This window comes from Eschrichtius robustus, chromosome 19, assembly GCF_028021215.1.
Source record: "Eschrichtius robustus isolate mEscRob2 chromosome 19, mEscRob2.pri, whole genome shotgun sequence".
Taxonomy (NCBI): Eukaryota; Metazoa; Chordata; class Mammalia; order Artiodactyla; family Eschrichtiidae; genus Eschrichtius; species Eschrichtius robustus.
Window position 1 is genome coordinate 31,383,106 of NC_090842.1, and position 20,844 is coordinate 31,403,949.

The following is a 20,844-nucleotide window of genomic DNA, read 5'->3' on the forward strand; positions in this document are numbered from 1 at the left end:
CAGTAGGCTCTAAAGACATCATAAGGAGGAAAAAAAATCATCTTAATAAACAGATCTGTTAAGTGCTTTTGTTCCACTGAGGGGCCACTAATCTGAGGCAGGCCAAGCGGCAAACACAACATTAGAAGTAATACTCCAAGGCTTGTACCTTTATTTAAATCCTTGGCAACTCTCTAATCAAACAACTCTTTTGAGATTGCTCCCAAATGTCTCTAATCCTTTATGACTTTTAGAAAGAACCCCGTTAATTTTCACTGAAGAGCTTCTAATTTATCTAAAATTCTAAGTCTATGAAAGTGGCTCAAGCCTCACGGATGGTACATCTCACGTCTCAAAGGATACACTAAAGACATGCCCAGCTTTAAAGACTAATGCTAAAAATTTTTAGAAAGAAAACACTAAAGAATGACAGTTTTCCAGAGCTATCTCAGAATACAGCTAAAAACTGACTCTCTACTCAAGTGGAATCAGAGTTTGTAGAATTTATTCAACAAAACAAATGGAAAAGAAGCTCTTACTCTTTGCAGGCTAAATGCTGCGTGCTCTATCAGTGGGTGAGGGAGAACGCTGGACGTTCACTGTAGCATGAAATCTCATCTCATATATAAGAGACCACAGATGCAGTGGCATAATTGACGCTAGGGTGATCAATTCATGCCCAGGGCTTTCCTGGTTGTAACACTGAAGGCCCGAATCCTGAGATCCCCACTCCCACACCAGACTATCTGGGACAGTTGGCCACGCTAAGTTTAACCCAGCCCTTATTTCCCCGGTTCTGTTGTCCAGTGTGTCACCAGAGGCTACTGCATCCCCAAATTTCTTAAAGTAACAATCAGGAGCTTGGCTAAAGGCACTCCTGAGCTAAATAAGCCCAATACTGAAATCCAATCTTCCCAGGTGCACACAATCACTGAAGCTTTTCATTCTTACTCACCTGTCCATTCTCATCCCTCAATCTTAATATTTATGACCTTATTTTTCCTAGATCTGGGGACATCCATGACTGAGAACGTTTTCAGAATTTAATAGCCAACGAAAGGGGGGGAGGGGAGGCTTCCTGGCAAGATGACAGTAGAGACCCAGGCCTCTACCTACCCCATTCCTAGATTCCCAATGAGACGATCAATGAAATAGTAAAAGAATTTAAGACTTCCTTCAGTGCTCAACATCAGGGAAAGGTTCTCAATACGCCAGAAATTACAAGGAATTGTGCTGGATACAGTATAAGTGGAATGAGATTAAAGAAGGGCAGCACCCTAATGTAAATCAACTATATTTCAATTTAAAAAAAAAAATACTGACGCCCTGGACCCACAACAGATTAGCTTCATCAGAATTTCTGGGGTTGGGTTTCCCCGGTGGCGCAGTGGATAGGAATCCACCTGCCAATGCAGGGGACGTAGGTTCTAGCCCTGGTCCGGGAAGATCCCACATGCCGCGGAGCAACTAAGCCCGTGCGCCACAACTACTGAAGCCCACACACCTAGAGCCCGTGGTCTGCAACAAGAGAAGCCACCACAATGAGAAGCCCACGCACCTCAACAAAGAGTAGCCCCCACTCGCCTCAACTAGAGAAAGCCCGCGTGCAGCAAAGAAGACCCAACGCAGCCAAAAAATAAATAAATAATAATAATAATAAAAAAGAATTTCTAGAGTTGAGGCCCAGGCACTGTATTCTTAAAACTGTCCCAGGGGATTCTCATGCAGAGGAGGGTTGAGGGGCACTGTCCTTGGGTAATGCTGACCAAAGCAGCTGCTTGTGTATCATTTGGGGACCCCAATTCAAGAGCACTCATTTAGCCCTAATTTATTTATCTGGCATCCCTTTATGGCAGAAGCTATACTAAGTTCTGGAGATGCAGAGCTGAATGACATGATCTTGTCCGTAAGGATTTTACCATGACATGAGTGAGGTGAAACTGGCTAAGTGTTAGAACAGAGCTGGCCATGGGATATAGTGGAGGAACAAAGGGGGACTTAAAAAAAAAAAAAAAGGGCAGCATCCTGATAAATATATCAAGCAGATCCTGAGAGGAGTACTCCCCCTCTAGCTCAGAAGGTGCAGAGCAGAAGGGAAGGAGAGGCTACAGGGCACCCAGAGGCCTGTAGCCTCTGCAGGACGGTATTAAATGCACACAACCCGTGGGACCCATAGACTCCCAGATGTGTTGCTGGCGCAAGTCATCGTTTTGAGAAGAGAACCAGGCATTGTGGAGGTAAGAAACCGGAGCGAGCAGGTATGCCAGGAATGGTCCCAAAGCTGCCAGGGTTTGCCCATACTGTGAGCATCTATACAACACAAAGACAAAAACAAGTCATTCAGTACACTCCAGTTCATCAACTCTCTCATCTGGCCCTGCAAAGATGCATTTTCTTCCTCCTCCTTCAAGTGAAGGATTTGGTCAGGAACCTATACTAAGTTTTCACAGAACCAATCTTAACACCGACTTGCCTATCAGCCGGTGCTAGTCCTTTTTCCATAAGGAAAAACAGACAAGGAAAAATCACTAGACTCAGGCAAAAGTATTACAGTTCTAAGGAAAGGAACCAGTTTGACAGAAACTGTCTCTTCGGAAAAGGTGTTACTCAAATGGACAGAAAAAAATTTTGTAAACTTCTCAGTATTTCAAGAAGCTGCTTGATTCAAGAGGGCACTGCACCTGTGAAAATGGGGCAAGCAGCTGTGAGGATGGAACAGCACGAGATCAGGAAAGGTTGCTTGGAGTTGACTTGTTTTTAATACGTATGGCTTCATTTAAAATGATAATAGCTGGAGTGAACAACAGAAGGCATGCTGCAGAAAAATCAAATTACCGAAGTAAATGAGAACTCAAGAAATTCTCCCAGAACTCGGAGGGAAAACAAAAACTAGTGACAGAATAAATAAGACATGAGGGGCAGATTCTGGAAGCCAAAACAGATATAACAGGAATCTTAGGGAAGAAAGAAGAAAACAGAGAAATGAAAGAATAATCAAAGAAATAACAGAAGAATATTTTCCAAAGTTGTGAAAAGGCCTGAGTCTGTACTACAAAATGGCTGACCAAGTATATAAACATAGTCTGTTCAAAAATTAAATATAAAATACTACAAATGTCCACAGGAAAAAAACACAGTTTGCCACAATATAATCAATTTGAAGATGATCTCAGATATCTCCCTAACATCAAACATCAGAGGTCAAGGGGACAATATCTATAGAGTTTTAAGGTGGAAAGATTGTTACTCAAGAATCCTATATCCGTTCAAGGAGATATGAATATGTGTAGGTATAGTAAGTCACACTCATGTTATTTTCACTCATTAAACTGGCAGAAATATTTTTAAATCGTAATGCCCAGTGTTGCCTCGGGTGAGATAAATAGGCTGGTAGAAGTAACTGATAACCACGTTTCATACACTGTAGGTAGGAAGGTAAACTGAAAACAGTCTTTCTGATTAACCGTCTGACAGTCTTTACATATCGACACTCTCACCCTCACCCAGGTATCCCACTCCTGGTAACTTTTCCTAGAGAAATACTTACAGGTGCAGACAAAGATGTATATACAAAGATGTTCACAGGGCGATATATAGGATACCAAAGCACTGGAAGTGAATGGCATGACAAAACTAGGGGATTACTATTTAAGGCGTTTTTTAAAAATCACATTTTCAAAGAATATTTAATAGGGAAAAATGTTCAAGATATAAAAATGTTGGAAAAAACAAGATATAAAACATTATACCTAACGTGATATTAATTTTCTAAAAAAATAAATAAACATATTCCCAAGTATAGGAAAAAACACTAGAAGGAATTAGACCAAATAGTTATGAATGATGTTATCTCTGTGTGGTGATATTATGATGTATTTTTGTTATCCAGTTTATACTTTCTTAGAGTTTGTAAATTTTCTACAATGACCATCAATTCTAATTTTTCTTCATATTTAACATCTCTGAATTTGGAATACATCTTAAAATTGATAGCACCTTTGACTGGATGACATATATTATTACTTTTGTACCTAGCAATAAAAAACTAGAACAGTAAGTATGATGATTTTTTAAAAATCCAAAGGGAAATGTTCAATGAAGAGATCCTCAGAAAAGAGATATTCATTCCCCAAATAAAAATGACAGAACACTGCAGTCAGTGTGGGTGATAAGAGTTTTGGTTAGTTTTTTAAACCTTCCCCAATATAATTTTCCAGGGGACTAAAAACTCTTTCATAAAAACAAGTACAGAGGTGAAGATGACCTCAGGGTACACACCTTTCTCTCTCTCTTTTTTTTTTTTTTTGAAATTAACTTTTACGGAATGCTTAGTTTATAGTTAGGCTTTGAAGAGAATACATTCTTGAGGTTAATCATTCATTCTTGCTTTCTAAATAGGCAAAAAGAACTTTAATCCCACTTTGGGAAGGGCTGCCTTTACTCTTCCAGGTGGCAACTCTTCCCAAGAGACAGGAGGGCAGAGGGGATTGTGGAAATGGAGAGATGAGAAGGAACAGAGGTTAGGATAACAGAAAATTTGAATGAAGTTTCTCCTCTCCCTATTTTGTATACACAGAGCCATCACATCACCCTCTACTACAGTGAACTCTGGGCACCAGAACTTCCAAAATGAAGTTAATGAATGAAACAGAAGCAGCCACTTAAACCTCTAAGTTCTGTTCCTTCATATACCTTTTGACTTCTCTCTTTAGTCACTCCTATCTCGCATCTGATTTTACACTGACAACTGAGGAAGATAGTTATGGTTTCTGGTTAACACTTAGGGAGGAAAAAAAGGCTGTTCTCTCCAGATTCTCAGCAAGTTCCTATTCTGCACAAGGTACTAAGTGCTGTGTATAGCACAAGAATATATATAATATAATACTGGCTCTGAAAAAGCTTAGCTCTAGTAGATAAGACTTCTGTATCAATTGCTACAGTCCAGAGGGGAAAGAGAGTTATGGCAAACACAATGAATAGTTGGTGCCCCTGCCATTGTGGGTATTAAATTTTTTTAATGTCACCCCTAAATAGGTGAGTTACACATGTAAACTCACAAGGGGAAAACATGACAAGGTGGAAGGAACAGTATGAACAAATATAAGGAGAAAGGTTTGCACCAGGACCAATTTTAGGATAAAGCCACTATAATGAACTTACCAAGGACTATAATTTATATCTTTTTAAAAATTTTAAATGGTTATTGGGCCTAGAAGAATTATTCCACAGGAAGAGTTTAACGAATCTGCCATCATAGGGTATACAGTCTGGCCTTGAAATCTGTTGCAGGGACTGACTGATTCAGGAAAGTCAAATTCATTCCTGGTCTAGTCCTGGGTTCAATCCCTGGTCAGGGAACTAAGATCCCACAAGCTGCGTGGCATGGCCAAAAAAATAGTAAAATAAAATAAAATAAATTTTTTAATTTTAATAAAAATAAATAAATAAATAAAAAATTTTAAAGGCTTCATTCATGGTCATTCCTCCACTGCCTTTACAGAAGTGGCAAAGAGGGCATACAGGATATGCAATCAAATTAAAAGCCTAAAAAATTCCTTCCCACAGCTCGTGCTTTTAGGAGTCATGTTATAGAGATAACATAATAGCCAAAGAGGGCATATTAAGACTGCCAGCCAAAGGGGAAAACTCCACCTACCCAACCCAGATGTACAATTACCTCAATACAGTGTGACTGATTGAATGAACCATAGAGAATAAAAGGACCTCATAATTCATAGTAACACATCCATCCTCAGTTAAAAAAAACAAACACATTTTTGTTACCTTTGGTGGTTTTCTTATAAAAAACGTGAAGGAGAATGTACAGACTGATCCAGACACTGTGTCATTTTGGAAAATTCTGTGTTGCCACATGGTTATTTGGATTAGCCACAAGGAAGTAAAGCATGGTTCACTGAAGGAATAGACTGTCATGGAAGATTCTAAAAGCTGCCTCTGGAGACCCCAGAGTATTAGATGAATGGCCATCTGTTTTGCAGAGGGTCTTCAAAACCCTTTCCAGCCAGGAGCTTTCAAGGATAGAATAAATATTTCCTTTTGCCTGTATTGCCATGAATGAAGGGGAGAAAAGCCAACCCTTGGTTCGTTCATTTCACTCATTGATTCAATATTTATTAAAGAACCTACCATATTCAAAGTACTGTGTTAGGTACTGTAGAGGGTACACATTTTCCGGAATCTAAAGTAGACAGAAGGCATTTTTAGAAAATTCCAAAAAAGACAAAAGACACAGGACCCAAGTAAAAATGAAATTTGCCAAGGAGTGCAACGAGAAGAAATCTCAATATGATAACTGTGCCAGGTGGGTTTGAAGAAGCCAGTGTTTATCAAAGCATTAAATAAGTAGTATGACAAAACATCTAGTGGCACAGAGCTATCACTATGGCACGACTCTTCCATCAGTAAGAATACAGAAAGGCAATGATGAAGTCCCGGGGAAAGGGAGAGCAACACAAGAAAGTCATGGTTCAAATACAAAGCTAGCTAAAGAATGGAGCATGATTCCGAGCTTTTGATGAGGTAGAAAATTTCGACCTGACATTTGCAACGTGTCCTCTCATCTGACAGAGGTTTAATAATTACAGTGGATGACAACTTCTATGTATGCATCCAGTCACTCCATTTGGTTCTACAGTTAATAACACACACATTAGCACTGTGAGGTACTGGTTTTCAAATTTCAGAATCCATATACAAAGGAAGCATGGTCGTCCCATCAAAATTACAGATCAGTACGTAATCGTTATGAACTTCAAAAATGTGAAAGTAATGCTACGACTGAAATACCAGAAGTCAAGAGAGAGCATCTGTATCTTGGTACAAAGGGAATCAATTAACAGAAAAAACCCTAAAACGTTAACTAACAAAAGTTAGCAAGAGTAAGAAAGAGTATAAGAGAGCCGATTCCACATTTCTCTTCATGAAAAAACTGATAGTCCTTAAAGTTGCTGGATGAAAATACTGAAGTATTAAGCATATTTTATGAGTTAAGAAGGAGAGAATCACTAAAAGAATGAAATGCAAATACAGTGAAAAGTAGTTACTTCTAAGAAATGGAACTTGGGGGTAGATGGCAAAGAGTTTTTCACTTTACATTTTAGATCAAGCTCCACTGTTTGAATTTTTATTTCCTAGTATAAGTATTATTTTTAATATATTACTAACAATAATATGAATGAGGTACTGACAGGAAAGATCTCCAGGATATATTAAGTTAAAAAAAAAGCAAGTATTCTAGTAATATATCTATACATATACACACACACACACACACACACACACACACACACATATATAAAGTCCCATTTGTGTTTTTTTTTAAAAAGCAGCAGTAACATAGATGTAAATATTTTAACATAACTATATTTATGTTAAGGCTTACAAAAGGACCAGATAGAGGAAGGTAAAAGAGTAGTTCCACATTTTATTCTATACACTTCCATATTGTTTGAATCTAAGAATATATGTGCAGAATACATGTGCATTCATCTATTAATCGTTCAATTAATATTCTTTTTTCCACACTTTTAACGAAAAAAGATTCCATGACTATATAATTAGTAGAGCTAGCCAAGTGGAAGAAAGAACAGCTTTGGTCTCAGAAAAACCTGGATTCAAACACAAGCTTCACTATGTATGTCACCTTGAACAAGTGGTTTTACCTCTCTGAGCCTCAATTTCCTTTTTTAAAGAAGCCTTCATGGAACTGTAATCCACATACCAAACAACTCACTGCCTTCTAGTGTGTTCACAGGACTGGGCAACCACAACAGACTAATTTCAGAGTATTTTCATACCCCTGAAAGAAACCAGGTACCCACTAGCAGTCAATCCCCATCGATTTTCTTTGCTGGGAAAAAAATGGGGCTCAGAAGGGGACAACTACCTACCTGACAGGCTTGTTATGAGAAATAAATGAAATATATCAAAGCCTCCAGCACAGTGCCTGACCCTCAGTAGGTACTCATCACATGCGCGTCAAGTAAAGTTCACAACATAAATACTACAGAAATAAGCAAAAAGACTGGATATGATAAGAAAGTGTAAGAGAGGCAAATCCTTCCAAGTACCTAGGAACACACTCAGGTTCCTATCCTCAGAGCCTATGACACCTGCTGTGCCCTCTCCCCAATTCAACTGAATACCAAAAAAATCCGGTATCAAGTCAAAAAAGCCCAAGTTTGAAAACGTCAGCCTTTAGGGGCATCTTTTAGAGCGAAAGTTTCAGGAGAAGAGACACATCCTCAACCCTGTAAAAAAGTGAACAGCAAGAAGCAAATACTGCAGTTGCTGAGCAGGGAAGGAGAACACAGTTAAGTTCACATTGGACAAGCGGTTGAAACTATACTGTCATGTTCCTACTTTTCAAAGCGAAAATAAACATGACAGGTGCTCATTTGGCTGTTCAAGCACTTTCCACTTAAATGCCAATTCCTCAAGCTTACTGACTGCAGCCTGAAGTTCTAATTTATTACTGTTTCTGTATTATTCCCGTGCCTCGGCAGAAAGCAGAACGTAGCACCTACGGTTTCAAGACCCATGAGAGGTAATAAAGTATAATTATTCAGAATTTATGATTAAGCCATATATTACAGGTACTTTTTACTTTAGTTGGTCAGTCAGAGGTTGGAGGAGGAAGGGAATGGGGTCAGAGGAAGAAATAACAAAAGCCTTTTCCTTTGAATAAAAGGTCTAAATCAGGGCAGGATTGAGGGACATCTGGAGGATTTACAAAGATACTATGGTCACCAAGCGAAGTCCCAGAGGAGCCCCAGGTAAACTCCGAGAGGCTTCTGTTCTTCCTGCTCACAGAGCTACGGGCTCCAACTCGAGGGCTCGGGTTGGCTCCAGAAATAGAAGCGTGGCACATTTTCAGGTTATACCACATCAAACGTTCACGGTGCGCCGGGACTTGCTGCTCTAAGACATAGGTATTTCAGAGAAGGTGAACCTCATCTAGAAAAATCCATGGGCCAGGCTCTGTAAGTAAACCTGGCCCCCACCAAAGTAAGACTGTGGTTACCAAGAGCCCTGATTCAACAATGGCCAGATGTCAACTCTTCTCACCCTCAAGAATCAACTGGGGAGATTTCCCTTTCTTGTAGTTCCTTTATATGGCTATGGACATATATACATGGAATGGTTAGGTGCAAAGCTGGCTAAACTCAGGGCATGAAGCAGGGTAAGAACACAACACTCAGCAAGCTTCCGTCACCCCCTCCCTCACTGGTTCTCCAATACACCATGACCCAGGTCCCAGCCTTCATAATGAGTCGCCATGTTCAAGTCGTAGTTTACAAAGCACTTTCCCATATACTTTCTGATTTGGCCTCACAATAACCCTGGGAAGCAAGTATCGTGAAGCACTAGTTTTTCAGTGGAGGCAGAGGCTCAGAGGGGAACTAACAATGCACAGCCAACGGACAAGAGGGGAGTCTGGAACCTGGTCACCTGATGGGAAATGGCCTTTCCATTATTCTACCCTGAACTGCTGGTGAGGGAATGCCAACCCAAAAAAGAAATACTGTGCATTTCAATTTATATTGCTGTTTTCTTTTTTTGCCATGGAATTTTTACTTGGCAACTAAAGCTTTGAAATAGCTGATGGGTATAGTAATGACACATATGTGAAAATGAGATGTAGTTGGATTTAAGGAAACAAAAGTAAAGAGAGGCGATAGAACAGAGTCTTGAAGAGTGTCATGTAAAAAATGATAACAAATGGGGGGGGGCATTGCCCAAAATATTTACCTAGCACTCACCTTCGTCCTGAACCATCCCACCTCCACACTCAGCTCCTGGTTAATGAACATAATTTGGCTGATGTCCCTTGAACTGTATAATCTGTTCCACAAAAAAACAAACCCACAGTTTGTCTCCAAGCCACCTTTAAGTCCCTAACTCCCTGGCTGCATTCAGTCTATGGAAAACATCTGTGGCAAAGTAAATCATCCTACTCTGAGAAAAACCAGAGTGTGTTTTTTTTTCTTCTCTAAGTGTGTTTTGAAGTCCTGGTTGGAAAATTAGTGAAAATTGTAAATCTGTTTGCAAATCTGGTCATGTCTAACTCTGAGATTAGGGCAAAGATTCCAATTTAAAAGTAAAACCGTGACAACCCCAGTTAAGCGTGTCCTCAGGCACTGCAAGCAGGGCCTTCACTCAATTCCACAGGCAGTGGATTTATTACAGGCACCCGACACGTTCCCCATCAGACACCCCTGGAGTATTTACTTGAGACAGCAGGGTTCAGTCTGCACTTCCTCTGCAGACCAATATATTATTATAAATTGAGCTAAACTGTTTCCTTTTCATAAGTGCTATGAAGTTCAGATTTCAGATATCAGCACAGGGCTGGGGTCCCTCCACAAGGCTCTTTATAGTATTTGGCTTTTAAAAAGTAAAGAGAAAAGGTAGCTTTAGACCACGGTTGCTTTTATCTTTGTCTTGTTTTGGCTAAGAGGAGGTGTGGGAAAATTCATTTTAGAAATCAAACATGACACCTTAATAAGAAAATAGATTCTAAATACAAACTTTGGGTACAGTGGGCTATGCTTGGCCCAGTTCAGTAGGTTATCAGTTATTTCACCTATATCTGAGGACAGGAGTTGGGAAATCAGGACTAGATAGTATGTCTTGGATATCAGCTCCTATAAAATAATAACATACTTCTGTTTATCACCTACAACAGAAAAAGGGAAACAATGTATATTTTAAAATGTATATTCATTATAATATATAAGTTAAAGGACAACATAATTATTTAATATTTTCATTTTTAATGTTTTTCTGAGCCAAGAAAAACATAATTTTAAAAAGAAATGCAAAGCTGGGACGAAGTGAGAGAGTGGCATGGACATAACATACACTACCAAATGTAAAACAGAGAGCTAGTGGGAAGCAGCCTCATAGCACAGGGATATCAGCTCAGTGTTTTGTGACCACCTAGAGGGGTGGGATAGGGAGGGTGGGAGGGAGACACAAGAGGGAGGAGATATGGGGATATACATAGGCATATAGCTGATTCACTTTGTTATACAGCAGAAACTAACACACCATTATAAAACAATTATACTCCAATAAAGATGATAAAAAATTTTTTTTAATTTAAAAAAAATTTTTAAAAAAAGGAAATGGAAAAGAAAGAAGCAAACACACCACCACTGTCACCTTCTTTTGTGCCCTTCCGAACAACTTAGGCATCACGCTGAGGGAGGAGGAGGAAGGCACAGAAGCCCAAAGCAGGGGTCAGCGCCGCAGTGGGGTGAGGAGGGACTCCAGGTGGTGGGGAGGGGATGGCCTGACACAGGTGTCAGAGCCCAAGTGGGCTAAAGTGACAAGTTCCAATCCACGCCTCTTACCTGCTGTGTAACCATGGCTAAGTAACGACATCGCTCTAACCTTAAATTTTTCTTTCTCAATATAGCTAACATCTACTTCTCAGGGTTACTGAGAAGATTCCAAGAAGGCCTGACTTGTCATTAGTCCCCAATAAACATAGCAGTTATTCATCTACTACTGTTATTCCAGATACATATATATGCACATATAGGAAAAAGACTGAAAAGGAATGTACTAAAATAGGCATAAATCTGATTTTTATAGTCTTCTTTCATTTTATACTTTTCAGAGTTTCTTTTCTCTACAATGAGCATGTATTACTTTTTCAATCAGAAAAGAACACATGAGATGTTATTAATAGAAAGTAGCTGAGCCTTTACCATGTGTATTTACTACTTTTGTACAGAAGTACTTTTGTACTTTTTTAAATACAGAAAATCAATAAAGCTATTAAAAATAGCACCATTCTGACTCTCACTTCTTTTAAAGGTGCAAAATATTCATAGAAACTCCAACAGAGTATCCAAAAGGAAAGTGGTTTATTGGCTGAAACTATCACCCGTTTATACTCACGGTAAATATCCACATCCAGGTGGTATATTAAAAAATGAATTAATAATCTGTTCTACCGACAAATAATGCTCAAAACAATGGGGTAAAGACTTCAGAATACAAACTCAGATGCTGAGGCAAGCAGCGGAGGGGCAGGCAAAGAGATGACCTTAACCCTAAAAGCGTTCCCACCTAGAGATTTCAGTGAATTGGGATCCAATCTAAATGGTCCCTTTTAGAGCAAGAAAAGCACCATATATGAAACCTGCAACCCACAGTGGTCCCTGTTCTGCCTCACATGAAGTGAGTGACTTTCGGCAAATTACAAAAGAACAGAACAATCCCTGCACCTTCTCCCTGGCAAGGCTGTTTGGAGACTGAATGAAATTGCTTATGTGAAATTGATCTGTAAACTGGAAAGCAACATGCAAATGGAAGGCAAGAGATTTAGGGCTTACTTAGATCAGTGTGTAACAAATGCAGGACTCATCCATGAGAAGAACTGAAGAATTTACCACTGAATCGTACCAGGAGAAAGTAATTCCCTATGTAATGATCTTCCAATCTTCCTGCTGACATGAAGGACAAAGTCCAAGATTGGTACCATGATCCAGTTAACACCTCTTCATAACAGTTACTAAAGACAGAACAGGACTGAGGCTCAGGACCTTCAGCAAAAAGCGGTGGGCACTTAATTCTGTTTTACTTTCTTTCTATAAACTCTTTTTTTTTTAACAACTCTTCTAATTATGTCAAGTGATACTGGTTTTCCATTTAAGATAGTGATATAAAATCTCCCAAAATAAATTCATTTTGACGAAAGAAAAAAAAACTGAGTTAATCTAGAGAGAAATATTACATAAGTAATAATAGCATGGGTAGCACATGGATATGGCAAAAACCATGAAGCTGATGTGCGAATGACTGAAATTTGGAAAATACTTAATGATGTAATGTCCGAAAGGGCCACTCCAAACTCATAATTCCTAGAAGGCAAGGACCAAGTTTTATCCATCTCCAATACTCCAGAACCTTATGCAGCACATAGAACACAGTGGACCCCCTACAAACACTCTATTAATTGGGAGATAATTCTTATTATAAATACTCGGTTTGAGCCTTGGTGCTTCCTGGCTCTAAAACCAAACACATGAATAGATTCCCCCAGGCAGGTAAGAGTGAGATCAACCCTAAATAATCAGATCAGAGCCAAGGACAGAATAAACCCTGAGAAGCTTTGCGAGGAAAAAAGGATACTGTTTGCACACTGTGCATCAGAAAACAAAGAGAAAGTCTAAAAATAAAACAAAAAACTTACAGCAAAGAAACAAAAAGCAAAGCTCCACAAACTCCACAGCTTCAGTTAGCCTGACCACAGCTGAATTACTGCTTCCCAAAGAACTAAATGAGGGAAATGAGGGAAACTCAACTGGGGTGGGGGGTGAGGGGTGGGAGGGAGGCTGTGTTGTCAGGTCAGCTGTTTTTGAGAAGAAACTAAATTCAAAACTAGAAAAAACTTTCACCAAAAACCTATATAGATAGGGAAATATTTTTAAAACTTCACACTGATAAGTTGACTTAGATGATTTAGTAGCACTGATGAAAAATCTTGAAAACTGTTTAGCATATTTGGGGAACTCCATAAACACTGGGAATGAAAAGAAAAGCAATTTTTAAAATTAGCAGTATTGGAGAGATTGGTTCAAGATGGCAGAGTAGAAGGACGTGCTCTCACTCCCTCTTGTGAAAGCACCAAAATCACAACTAACTGCTGAACAATCATCAACAGGAAGACACTGGAACTCACCAAAAATGATACCCCACATCCAAAGACAAAGGAGAAGCCACAATGAGACGGTAGGAGGGGCGCAATCACAATAAAATCAAATCCCATAACCGATGGGTGGGTGACTCACAGACTGGAGAACACTTATACCACAGAAGTCCACCCACTGGAGTGAAGGTTCTGAGCCCCACGTCAGGCTTCCCAACCTGGAGGCTGGGCAATGGGAGGAGGAATTCCCAGAGGATCAGACTTTAAAAGCTAGCAGGATTTGATTTCAGGACTTCGACAGGACTGGGAGAGACAGAGACTCCACTCTTGGAGGGCACACACAAAGTAGTGTGTGCATCAGGACCCAGGGGAAGGAGCAGTGACCCCACAGGAGACTGAACCAGACCTACCTGCTAGTGTTGGAGGGTCTCCTGCAAAGGCAGGGGGTGGCTGTGGCTCACCGTGGGGACAAGGACACTGGCAGCAGAAGTTCTGGGAAGTACTCCTTGGTGTGAGCCCTCCCAGAGTCTGCCATTAGCCCCACCAAAGAGCCCAGGTAGTCTCCAGTGTTGGGTTGCCTCAGGCCAAACAACCAACAGGGAGGGACCCCAGCCCCAACCCATCAGCAGACAAGCAGATTAAAGTTTTACTGAGCTCTGCCCATCAGAGCAACACCCAGCTCTACCCACCAGCAGTCCCTCCCATCACAAAACTTGTACAAGCCTCTTAGATAGCCTTATCCAACAGAGAGCAGCCAACAGAAGCAAGAAGAACTACAATCCTGCAGCCTGTGTAATGAAAACCACATTCACAGAAAGATAGACAAAATGAAAAGGCAGAGGACTATGTACCAGATGAAGGAACAAGATAAAATCCCAGAAAAACAACTAAATGAACTGGAGATAGGCAACCTTCCAGAAAAAGAATTCAGAATAATGATAGTGAAGATGATCCAGGACCTCGGAAAAAGAATGAAGGCAAAGATCGAGAAGATGCAAGAAATGTTTAACAAAGACTTAGAAGAATTAACGAACAAACACCTAGAACAATTAAAGAACAAACAAAGAGATGAACAATACAATAACTGAAATAAAAAATACACTAGAAGGAATCAACAGCAGAATAACTGAGGCAGAAGAATGGATAAGTGACCTGGAACACAGAACGGTGGAATTCACTGCCACGGAACAGGATAAAGAAAAAAGAATGAAAAGAAATGAAGACAGCCTAAGAGACCTCTGGGATAACATTAAATGTACCAACATTCACGTTATAGGGTCCCAGAAAGAGAAGAGAGAGAGAAAGGACCTGAGAAGATATTTGAAGAGATTATAGTCGAAAACTTCCCTAACATGGGAAAGGAAACAGCCACCCAAGTCCAGGAAGCGCAGAGAGTCCCATACAGGATAAATCCAAGGAGAAACACACTGAGACACATAGTAATCAAATTGACAAAAATTAAAGACAAAGAAAAATTATTAAAAGCAACAAGGGAAAAACGACAAGTAACATAAAAGGAAACTCCCATAAGGTTAACAGCTGATTTCTCAGCAGAAACTCTAAAAGCCAGAAGGGAGTGGCAGGATATATTTAAAGTGATGAAAGGGAAGAACCTACAACCAAGATTACTCTACCCGGCAAGGATCGCATTCAGATTCAATGGAGAAATCAAAAGCTTTACAGACAAGCAAAAGCTAAGAGAATACAACACCACCAAACCAGCTCTACAACAAATGCTAAAGCAACTTCTCTAAGTGGGAAACACAAGAGAAGAAAAGGACCTACAAAAACAAACCCATAACAATTAAGAAAATGGTAATAGGAACATACATATCGATAATTACCTTAAACGTGAATGGATTAAATGCTCCAACCAAAAAACACAGGCTCACTGAATGGATACAAAAACGATACCCATATATATGCTGTCTAAAAGAGACCCACTTCAGACTTAGGGACACATACAGACTGAAAGTGAGGGGATGGAAAAAGATATTCCATGCAAATGGAAATCAACAGAAAGCTGGAGTAGCAATACTCATATCAGATAAAATAGACTTTAAAATAAAAAATGTTACAAGAGACAAGGAAGGACACCACATAATGATCAAGAGATCAATCCAAGAAGAAGATATCACAATTATAAATGTATATGCACCTAACATAGGAGCACCTCAATACATAAGGAAAATGCTAATGGCCATAAAGTGGAAATCAACAGTAATACAGTAATAGTGGGGGACTTTAGCACCTCACTTACACCAATGGACAGATCATCCAGACAGAAAATTAATAAGGAAACACACTCTTTAAATGACACAACAGACCAGATAAATTTAATTGATATTTATAGGACATTCCACCCAAAAACAGCAGATTACACTTTCTTCTCAAGTGCACACGGAACATTCTCCAGGAGAGATCACATGTTGGGTCATAAATCAAGCCTCGGTAAATTTAAGAAAACTGAAATCATATCAAGCATCTTTTCCAACCACAACGCTATGAGATTAGAAATCAGTTACAGGGAAAAAAATGTAAAAAACACAAACACATGCAGGCTAAACAATACATTACTAAATAACTAAGAGATCACTGAAGAAATCAAAGAAGAAATCAAAAAATACCTAGAGATAAATGACAACGAAAACTCGACAATCCGTAACCTATGGGATGCAGTAAAAGCAGATCTAAGAGGGAAGTTTATAGCAATACAATCTTACCTCAAGAAACAAGAAAAATCTCAAATAAACAATCTAACCTTACACCTAAAGGAACTAGAGAAAGAAGAACAAACAAAGCCCAAAGTTAGTAGAAGGAAAGAAATCATAAAGATCAGAGCAGAAATAAATGAAATAGAAACAAAGAAAACAATAGCAAAGATCAATAAAACTAAAAGCTGGTTCTTTGAGAAGATAAACAAAATTGATAAACCTTTAGCCAGACTCATCAAGAAAAAGAGGGAGAGGACTCAAATCAACAAAATTAGAAATGAAAAAGGAGAAGTTACAACAGACAATGCAGAAATACAAAGCATCATAGGAGACTACTATAAGCAACTCTATGCCAATAAAATGGACAACCTGGAAGAAATGGACAAATTCTTTCAAAGGTATAAACTTCTAAGGCTGAACCAGGAAGAAACAGAAAATATGAACAGACCAATCACAAGTACTGAAATTGAAACTGTGATTAAAAATCTTACAACAAACAAAAGTCCAGGACCAGATGGCTTCACAGATGAATTCTATCAAACATTTAGAGAAGAGCTAACACCCATCCTTCTCAAAGTCTTCTAAAACTTGCAGAGGAAGGAACATTCCCAAACTCATTCTATGAGGCCACCATCACCCTGATACCAAAACCAGACAAAGATACTACAAAAAAAGAAAATTACAGACCAATATCACTGATGAATATAGATGCAAAAAACCTCAACAAAATACTAGCAAACAGAATCCAACAACACATTAAAAGGATCATACACCATGATCAAGTGGGATTTATCCCAGGGATGCAAGGATTCTTCAATATATGCAAATCAATCAATGTAATACGCCATGTTAACAACTGAAGGATAAAAACCATATGATCATCTCAATAGATGCAGAAAAAGCTTTTGACAAAATTTAACACACATTTATGATAAAAACTATCCAGAAAGTGGGTATAGAGGGAACCTACCTCAACATAATAAAGGCCATATATGACAAACCCACAGAAAACATCATTCTCAATGGTCAAAAACTGAAAGCATTTCCTCTAAGATCAGGAAGAAGACAATTATGTCCACTCTCGCCACTATTATTCAACATAGTTTTGGAAGTCCTAGCCACAGCAATCAGAGAAGAAATAGAAATAAAAGGAATACAAATTGGAAAAGAAGAAGTAAAACTGTCACTGCCGATGACATGATATTATACATAGAGAATCCTAAAGATGCCACTAGAAAACTACTAGAGCTAATCAATGAATCTGGTAAAGTTGCAGGATACAAAATTAATGCACAGAAATCTCTTGCATTCCTATACACTAACAACAAAAGATCAGAAAGAGAAATTAAGGAAACAATCCCATTCACCACTGCAACAAAAAGAATAAAATACCTAGGAATAAACCTACCTAAGTAGGTAAAAGACCTGTACTCAGAAAACTATAAGACACTGGTGAAAGAAATCAAAGATGACACAAACAGATGGAGAGATATACCATGTTCTTGGATTGGAAGAATCAATACTGTGAAAATGACTATACTACCCAAAGCAATTTACAGATTCAGTGCAATCCCTATCAAATTACCAATGGCATTTTTTACAGAACTAGAACAAAAAAATCTTAAAATTTGTATGGAGATACAAAAGACCCCGAATAGCCAAAGCAGTCTTGAGGGAAAAAAATGGAGCTGGAGGAATCACACTCCCTGACTTCAGACTATACTACAAAGCTACAGTAATCAAGACAATATGGTACTGGCACAAAAACAGAAATATAAATCAATGGAACAGGACAGAAAGCCCAGAGATAAACCCATGCACCTATGGTCAACTATTCTATGACAAAGGAGGCAAGAATATACAATGGAGAAAAGACGGTCTCTTCAATAAGTGGTGCTGGGAAAACTGGACAGCTACATGTAAAAGAATGAAATTAGAACACTCCCTAACACCATACACAAAAATAAACTCAAAATGGATTAAAGACTTAAATGTAAGACCGGACACTATAAAACTCTTAGAGGAAGACATAGGAAGAACACTCTTTGGCATAAATCACAGCAAGATCTTTTTTGATCCACCTCCTAGAGTAATGGAAATAAAAACAAAAATAAACAAATGGGACCTAATGAAACTTAAAAGCTTTTGCACAGCAAAGGAAACTATAAACAAGACGAAAAAACAACTCTCAGAATGGGAGAAAATTTGTGCAAATGAATCAATGGACAAAGGATTAATCTCCAAAATGTATAAACAGCTCATGCAGCTCAATATTAAAGAAACAAACAACCCAATCAAAAACTGGGGCTTCCCTGGTGGCGCAGTGGTTGAGAATCTGCCTGCCAATGCAGGGGACACGGGTTCGAGCCCTGGTCTGGGAAGATCTCACATGCCACGGAGCAACTGGGCCCGTGAGCCACAATTACTGAGCCTGCACGTGTGGAGCCTGTGCTCCGCAACAGGAGAGGCCGCGATAGTGAGAGGCCCGCGCACCACGATGAAGAGTGGCCCCCACTTGCCGCAACTAGAGAAAGCCCTCGCACAGAAACGAAGACCCAACACAACCAAAAATAAATAAATAAATAAAATTAAAAAAAAAAAAATGGGCAGAAGACCTAAATAGACATTTCTCCAAAGAAGACATACAGACGGCCACGAAGCACATGAAAAGATGCTCAACATCACTAATTATTAGAGAAATGCAAATCAAAACTACAATGAGGTATCACCTCACACCAGTTAGAATGGGTGCCATCAGAAAATCTACAAACAACAAATGCTGGAGAGGGTGTGGAGAAAAGGGAACCCTCTTGCACTGTTGATGGGAATGCAAATTCATACAGCCACTATGGAGAACAGTATGGAGGTTCCTTAAAAAACTAAAAATAGAATTACCATATGACCCAGCAATCCCACTACTGGGCATATCCTGAGAAAACCATAATTCAAAAAGACACATGCACCCCAATGTTCATTGCAACAGTATTTCCAATAGCCAGGTCATGGAAGCAACCTAAATACCCATCGACAGATGAATGGATAAAGAAGATGTGGTACATATATACAATGGAGTATTACTCAGCCATAAAAAGGAACGAAATTGGGTCATTTGTAGAAACGTGGATGGATCTAGAGACTGTCCTACAGAGTGAAGTAAGTCAGAGAGAGAAAAACAAATATCGTATATTAATGCATGTATGTGGAATCTAGAAAAATGGTACAGATGAACCAGTTTGCAAGGCAGAAATAGAGACACAGATGTAGAGAAGAAACGTATGGACACCAAGGGGGGAAAGTGACAGGGTGGTGGTGGTGGTGGGATGAATTGGGAGATTGGGATTGACATATATACACTAATATGTATAAAACAGATAACTAATAAGAACCTGCTGTATAAAAAATAAAATAAAGTTCAAAAAAATAAAAATAAAAATTAGCAGTATCTTTTAAAAAAACCTAGTCACATGTAGATGTTTTATTATCACTATAAAAAACCTGAAAAGTTTAATTTAAAAGACATATGCAAAATATGTACCCAATAATCTAAAACCTAGACACTAGAGCATCAGTATAGCTTTGATCCTCCCAATTACCAAGCATAAAATAGCAGTCTCCTTGGTGAAGGGGTATCGCCAAACCAGGTGTCTCTATGTCCCATGAGATCTTAAAACCAACGTGCCAAATATCAGGATCTCTGCCTTCGAGTTGAGGGTCATCCTCACTTTCCTCGTCAGGGCCTGTCAAAAGAGAAGAGAGTTGTCAGAAAGGAAATGTTTCATCTAAAGTTCTGGGTTTCATAACAGTTACCTTAGGAATAACTGAGGTTTTAATAAAATATGGATAAGTGAACTATATACTCTTTTTACGTCATATTTTTTTAAAAAACGCATCCTTTAGAATATTTTTAACATGTCATTTATTTTTTAATCAAAAAAATCTGAAAATGGTGAGGAAATAACCACAGATACCAAAGAAAATGAAAGAAGTTTATTTTGTTCAATTCTATGTAACTAAATTAGAAAATCTGGATAGGTTTTTAGGAAAACATTAATGACCAAAATTGACCCCAAAAGAGGTAGAAAAGCTAAAAAAAGCCAAAGAAGGTATAGAGGTAGTTGTCAAAGAACACAGGAGTAGAGAGCTGCAAAGGAGAATTCTATCAAAAAATTAAGAAGTGGGTAATTTCAATCCACTGTAAATTGTTCAAGAGCACAGAAAAGGAAAAGTGTCCAAATTCTTTTCATAAAGACAAAATACATATCAAAATCCAAAGCAAGTGCACGCACACACACACACACACACACACACACACCAGTCTCACATCTGAAAATCAATGCATAATTCTTAAATACAGTACAGACGGTACCCAACTTAACGATTTTTCAACTTTACAATGGTGTGAAAGCAACATGCATTCAGTCAAAACCATACTTCGAATTTTGAATTTCATCCTATCCCAGGCTAGCG

At 38.8% G+C, this 20,844-nt stretch overlaps 1 protein-coding gene across 1 annotated transcript in view; it reads right to left on the bottom strand.

The window, feature by feature from the left end:
* FTO (FTO alpha-ketoglutarate dependent dioxygenase) overlaps positions 1-20,844 on the bottom strand; it is a 371,459-nt gene that overhangs the window by 223,453 nt on the left and 127,162 nt on the right. The window contains exon 4 of the mRNA XM_068528237.1: positions 19,971-20,114. Coding sequence (XP_068384338.1) covers positions 19,971-20,114 — 144 coding nt within the window. The remainder of the gene's footprint in view (positions 1-19,970; positions 20,115-20,844) is intronic.